The sequence below is a fragment of the Doryrhamphus excisus genome, chromosome 7 (assembly GCF_030265055.1).
Source record: "Doryrhamphus excisus isolate RoL2022-K1 chromosome 7, RoL_Dexc_1.0, whole genome shotgun sequence".
Taxonomy (NCBI): domain Eukaryota; kingdom Metazoa; phylum Chordata; class Actinopteri; order Syngnathiformes; family Syngnathidae; genus Doryrhamphus; species Doryrhamphus excisus.
The window spans coordinates 17,836,079-17,842,442 of NC_080472.1; the positions used below are offsets into that span (position 1 = coordinate 17,836,079).

The following is a 6,364-nucleotide window of genomic DNA, read 5'->3' on the forward strand; positions in this document are numbered from 1 at the left end:
TAGATGGCAGTATTGTACCTTGTTGATATCAAAATGCTACCTGATGATTTACATGTCGGCTCAAAGCCATACATATTTTTTTTTTCAATGATTCCTCCTTCTGCCCTCTCAGGGACGACAGAGACCACTTCAGGAGGAAGGCAACTTCCTTCCCGCCTCCCAGGGAGCGCTCTCCTGCACGCCGAGACTCGACTCGTTCCCCCCACAGCCGCTCAGGCTCCAGCGTCAGCAGCAGGAGCTACTCGCCCGATCGGACCAAAAACCTCCCCTTCCCCTCACAGCAAGGCAAGAGTATGTCAGAATGCTGACACAACCTATTCTCGGATGTGCTGCTGAGCCCTTTCCTTTAATCAGGTTTGGGCAAAACTGTAATTAGTCTGATAATTAGATGCGATTTTTGGATGTAGTCAAAACACATTAACACGCCATTCTTGTATGCAAAGTCATGCACAGGTTTGAAACACTAACACAGTAACCTTTATAAATATGAAATCTTATTTCTAAATTCTGTTCTGGCTGACTGGCTTTTCAGGTGTGGATGGTCCAGAGGGGAACACTGGTCTTACTGATCACCTTTGGGGGGCGCTCTTTCCTCACAGTGGACATGATTCTACGGGTCTGTACTTGAGTCTTGAAAACATGCATGGATCTGGGTGACCGGAGTATGAAAACTTATTTAATTTTTTAAAAAAAAGAGCACTTTTGTCAAGAAATGCAGATTTTTGTTAGAGAAATAGCACTTTCTGCAGCAATATTGAAACGATGCAGATTCTGTCACCCAGGTCTTTTAAGAAAAGGTTAGCGGACAAAATCTTTCTTTTTAGAGGTGACTGGTATCTATTCACTTCCTGTCTGTGGAGATACTTTAGCACCTGAGCTAGTTCTTCTACTTTAGATAAATAAGAAATTCACAAATATGTGCTATGTCATTTCCAGTCCCAGTATGCCATTGTGTATGTTATTTCAATGCTGCTAGACTATTGACATAATTCAAGTACTGGAGTATCTCCTCATTTCCGTGTGTAGTAGTCTTTGTAGAATAACACCCCCTTCCCCCTCGACTTCTTTTTTTCCAAAACTGACTGATTTTCTCTGGTCTAGTGATGGCTCTAAAGCAAACAGCCAAACTATTTCTGTGCATCATCGCGATCTAACACACCCTTAATAAAAAAAATAATGGGATAATAAGGGAGGTGAGACTACATGCACAGAATTTGTTTCCTGAGGTCACAGTCGTTAAACTTAACCTGTAAGGTAACCTGAGAGTGACTGAGAGCCTTCTCTAATGCATCCAGCAGCCACTTTTTTGTTGTCAGGATCCATAAACATGCCACCAGGTCGTGTGTGGCGAGTCAGAGGGGACAGATTGGATATCTGATGGTTATTCCTGAAGGGAAACGGGAGTTATTTGGCCTTTTACTGAAAGTCTTCACTGTTGCAGACTAGAATAAATGTCATCAAAAGTGGAAGTGTGTTGATTTGATGCTTGTTCCCTAAAGGTGTTACCTGTCCTGACCCTTGCATATTGTCTTTTCCATCATCCGGCCTCTCATCTTCTCAATGTGTCTCTTTTTAATGTTGTTCATTTCTCAAGAGTTTACAAGAGCGTGTGCTTTTTATTTCCCCTTTAGAAAAAATCCCGGGTCTGTCAGGAGAAGGCTCCCCGCACAGTGCAACATCAAATAAGGTAAGGTTACATTGCTGTCTTAACAAACTGCATCTGGACCTTCTTAAATTCTGTCTTGCTAATAAGTGTTTAGTCCCCTTGAAGTAGGTTAATGGCTTTCAAAGTGGCCCTCATGCAGAGCATAAAGGCCACGAGGCCAGGGCTTTGTTTACCTGCCATGTAAGCAGACTTCAGTCACAGGGACTGGTAATGACGGCTCGGAAGGAGGAGAAGTCCGACTTGTATTCTTTTCTTTTCTTAAAACCCTCTACTGTTCTTTTACAACGCCGTGTATTGACTAAAGCAGCTTTGTAAATAATCGTTTTTACCGATATCGCCCATCCCCATCATTGCAGCAGGAGGTTAAATAGAATCAGATGTGACTGGCTCGGCCACCCAGAAGTGAAGAGGCTAAACACATTAGCCAGACTCATAATTTTATCATAGGATCTTGGCCACAAACCTAAGAGAGGCTCCCAAAGGAACATGAGTTGGACTGCTTCCTCTCTCATGGAGGGGTCTGACTGGATGGGTTTGCTTGTTCCTGAAAGCCGTAACTCTCTTATGAGAAATTAGAGGATGCCTGGAACCACCCACCTCCAAAGGGTGTGTTCCCACCAGGTAAATTGTACTGTGCTTGGGCCCACTTCATACCTTAATTCTAGCTAGTGTGTGTGTGTGTAATGGGACACGACGCCATTGATTCAAAATAGTCCACCAAATGCTTGTTTTGAGCGCAGCTCAGCAGGGGGAGAAGGGCCTAAGTGCCGCACGATGCGAATGGCCTGGTGTGACTCCGCCCTCCCTCGCAGTGTTTGATCTAGGCTGCGGCGCATTGTTACTCTCTGCTCTGGGGGCACAAACTCATAACCTTTTTGCCTAGATGAAAGGCCTGTGCTGTGCCCCCTGTAAAGCGTACACTAATGGGACCCCCCCTCCCCCAGCCGCAGAGGCAACACACATGCAAGCAGCATTTCTGGAAGAAATGGTGAAGAAATTGGTGAAAGGTCACCAAAATGTTTTGGTGATGTGTACAACAAAAGAAATGACCAATTATTGGTATAATACCAATTGGTCAGTAATTTAATTCAGAGAACTTATTATACTTGGAACTTGGAACCGCATAGCTTCTAAACATGTAGACCAGGGGTTCCCAAACTTTACCAACTCAGGGCCCACTTGAAAATCTAAAAAATGTCCGTAGCCAACCTTTGTCCTATAAACAGTACATAGATGAAATGCTGCGTTCTCAGAGCACTTAACTTAATAATAATAATAATATTTTTATTCAGATTCAGTATTGAAATGAAAGCAGGGGGATAAAGGAAGCCCAAACTTTTAATCTGGTGTACACACAAGACAGAATTAATTCTCATACTTTTCATAACTGCATTCAAAACTGGCATGATGACCAGAGAGCTATGTTCCAATCATAAACTGTATAAGGTTCCTAAAATATTGTGACAGGTCAATAACACTCAATAAGTTATTACTTAGGTCTATAAATATTTTCTTTTTAAGTCGTGCAATTAATATTTTACATTAAAAATCTTTTAAAAAAAATATTTGCAAAAATGATTCATATTTTTAATGACCTCTCATGGCCTACCTGCAGTACTACCACACTTTGGGAATCACTGATGTACATCAAAGTTTCTCCTCGCTTTAAATTGGCATGTTGGGTGGCGCCCGGTCAGTTGAATAAAAGTATTCAGACATTTTTCCACTCTGGACAACAAGGCTATGGAATTGCACATCACACGCACTCGGCTTCTTCGGCAAAGCCTCGGGAAGAAAACTGGAACGGATCCTTGACCCTTTGTAATGGGGAATTAATATGATTCTCTTCCATTCATGTAGTGTATGAGTAGACTTTAGTCATGGCTGGCTGGCTGTGTTCCCCAGCCTTGCAATTTCTCATGTTGTCAGGAAACTCGGAGGATTGGGAGTCGGCCCTTTATTCCAATTGCGCCTTCTCTCGGTTTGCATCACAGGCTTCTCGCCCACCGATTACATTCAAAATGGCTGTATTGTATATGCTGTAGACCAGGAAACCACAGGTTTGGGCAGGGCATCATCACAACTGGCACATGAAGAAACAAACTACGTTAACAAGCTGGGAAGCTGAACTTTGCAGACCAGTGAAGATAATGAGTAGACCACAAAGCAAAACTATAACCGCAGCGATTATAAATATGGTTTCCTCACTTCCAGGTGTGCAAGATCCCATATGTGTTATTTGCAGCCGGTTCATTGTGGATTCAAGTTTGAAAATAAATTGAAGATGTTTTGCTTCCTCTTTTAGGACGAGACTCATCCACCTGAAGGAGAAAAAGAGGAGCCGTTGACGACTCTCATCACAGAGGACAGTCAGAAGACCACCACAGACGCCTTTAAACAGCGTAGAGCGCTAGCAATCGCAGCTAAAGCCCAGGAGATTGAAAAGGTACATCTTTTTTTTTTTTAATCTACTACTACTTTAGTGGAAAATTTAGTGTTGGTATCTTTTGAAATGTGTATAATCTTGAAGTATAAATATATAAACGTTTTAATGGGGGTGCAATACCCAGGCAACCAAACTTATGTGCCCTCAAAAACCCCCCAAAGGAACCACTTTTACCACTCACAAAAAAAGTATTTAAACATTTCAAGTTAACAAATGATCTAATTTCCCTGGCTTTTCCCATTTAACTCTTGTAAATGGCTAATAAGACTCCCTGACTGGAATGATTGTTCATTCTGCCGAACAATAACGTGATACTCCACATGGTTCAAACTGTTCCCCGTGGTGTTTCTGGAAGCATTTGGCCCATGCCTCTGGTACATGCATGTATATATAAAAAAAAAAGTTGCAGTACAAATACAGTTGACCAGGGCACAGCTCTGTGCGTACAATAAACCCGAGAGGTCAAGAGAGTTAAAACCACCCTGGGGCTGGAGGTCCTATAGCTCCACTGGCTTATCTAATGAGGGTCGTTCCTGCAGCCGCGAGCGCTACCGCTGCTTTACTGGGACCATTAAAACTACACCAGCGTATACTGCACTCTTGCATCGAGCCCCGCTGCAAGAGCCTACAGGCGCTTGTAACATAGTTGCTGACGCTGCAGATTCAGGCCTGTTTTATAGCCGTCTTTGCAGCCCATCTGTGTGCACCTCTCATTTTATTGGGGTTTTATGGAAAAGAAACACTCATTTTGAAAAGTGATTATGACTTTTTTTTTTTTTTTTACTCAAATGTTCAGTTTGTTTATAAATATACCATTCCCACACTTGTGACACCACCTTAAGTACCCAGCCATTTTTGATAATTCTATACCCTTCCACTAAAAAGAGCCAGATATTCCAAATGTCATAGTTCGCAATGGTGTGTCATTTTCTCAGCTAATGTTAACTCTGTAATAGCGACTCTCTTGTAATGGATGGCTTCATGCCAAAATGGCTCACAAGTAGACACACCAACAGCCGCAAAATTGGCTGCCAATGCTTTTCCATCTTTCAGAGATTATATAGCTGTAGTAACCTCCCCTCCCCTTCATTTTTGGAACTTTTGTGGTTCTTTCGTAGCGGGCACTCACTTGACACCAGTTGACAAGTGTGCGGTGATTGTTTGGTTTTTCCAATCTGGTCTAGCCATCTCGCTTTAACACAGTTACTCCTCCGAAGCGAAAGAACTCAACTTGTGCACATTTATAAACCGAGCTTTCCATCATCAACCCGACATCATGCTGGGTTGTGTTTATGTAGCTTTTAAAAAATTGCTCCGTTGAAATTCTACCTGAGCTCTTTCATTGAAGTTGACTTTGGTTCCAGTGAGCGACAGACAAGGCATGATCAGCAATCAACCACACATTCCAGGCTGTGACACAAAAAGGGTGTTTGATTTAATCTAAATATATTTTGGCTACTAGACAAAGGTACAGACATTTTAGACCGTCTTTTGTTTTAGCTTCAAAGATGGAAGCAGATCAGAAAAACGTCTTTTCTAAAATTGGGCGGCAAGGTAGCCATGCTTTGACTGCTCACGTGTACACCGGCATCATTCTAATGCCGAGTCAATAAGACAATTAGACAAAACTATTTCACTCTGTTCAGTCTGCCCCACCCAGAGTCAAGAACAGCTCTTTTCCTTCCTGTTTGGATAACGGGGGGGAAGTCATTTATAATACGGGACGTGTATTTTTAGCACATTGTTCCAGGGCTGCTCCATCTACATGGCCTGTATTCAGACGTTCTTTGTTCACATACTTAATTGGATACTTCCTGACATACGCTGATACAATAATTTCTCACACTAATAAACACCCAATGGAGAGTGACCGCATAATTTCCTGGAACTATTTTTCCATCTTCTGGACCAATGATAGACATGGAAGCAACGGACGTATTTTGGATATCCCTACAAAATTGTAAACAATGGCTGCCATTGAAGACAAAAGCAGAGCTGCAGTTTTATCAGAACTGGAAACCATTTTGTCTGGAAAGGATGCCCCCTTTGAAACTGTCTTATAAAGGGCATTTATGGAAGTCAAGAAGATCCTTTCTGTGCGTTGACGCCACCATGTCCAGCCCAGGACTGTTAAAAACAAGCATGTTCACACCTAGGTGAAGGATGAAGCAAGAGGAAAGCAACTTCTCTGAACTAGTGCATCATTTTATCTTCAAACCTTATTTGCCTCCTAAAAAATGCACACAAAACAT

At 42.3% G+C, this 6,364-nt stretch overlaps 1 protein-coding gene across 15 annotated transcripts in view; it reads left to right on the forward strand.

The window, feature by feature from the left end:
* The window catches only part of pphln1 (periphilin 1), a 104,425-nt gene that overhangs the window by 43,911 nt on the left and 54,150 nt on the right, over positions 1 to 6,364 (forward strand). For 11 of the 15 annotated variants that reach the window (XM_058077701.1, XM_058077686.1, XM_058077693.1 and 8 more), the window contains exons 7-10: positions 113 to 291; positions 533 to 616; positions 1,632 to 1,687; positions 3,972 to 4,112. In XM_058077701.1, the coding sequence (XP_057933684.1) occupies positions 113 to 291; positions 533 to 616; positions 1,632 to 1,687; positions 3,972 to 4,112 (460 nt within the window). The remainder of the gene's footprint in view (positions 1 to 112; positions 292 to 532; positions 617 to 1,631; positions 1,688 to 3,971; positions 4,113 to 6,364) is intronic. The other 4 variants (XM_058077698.1, XM_058077702.1, XM_058077692.1 and 1 more) reach the window with 3 other exon arrangements.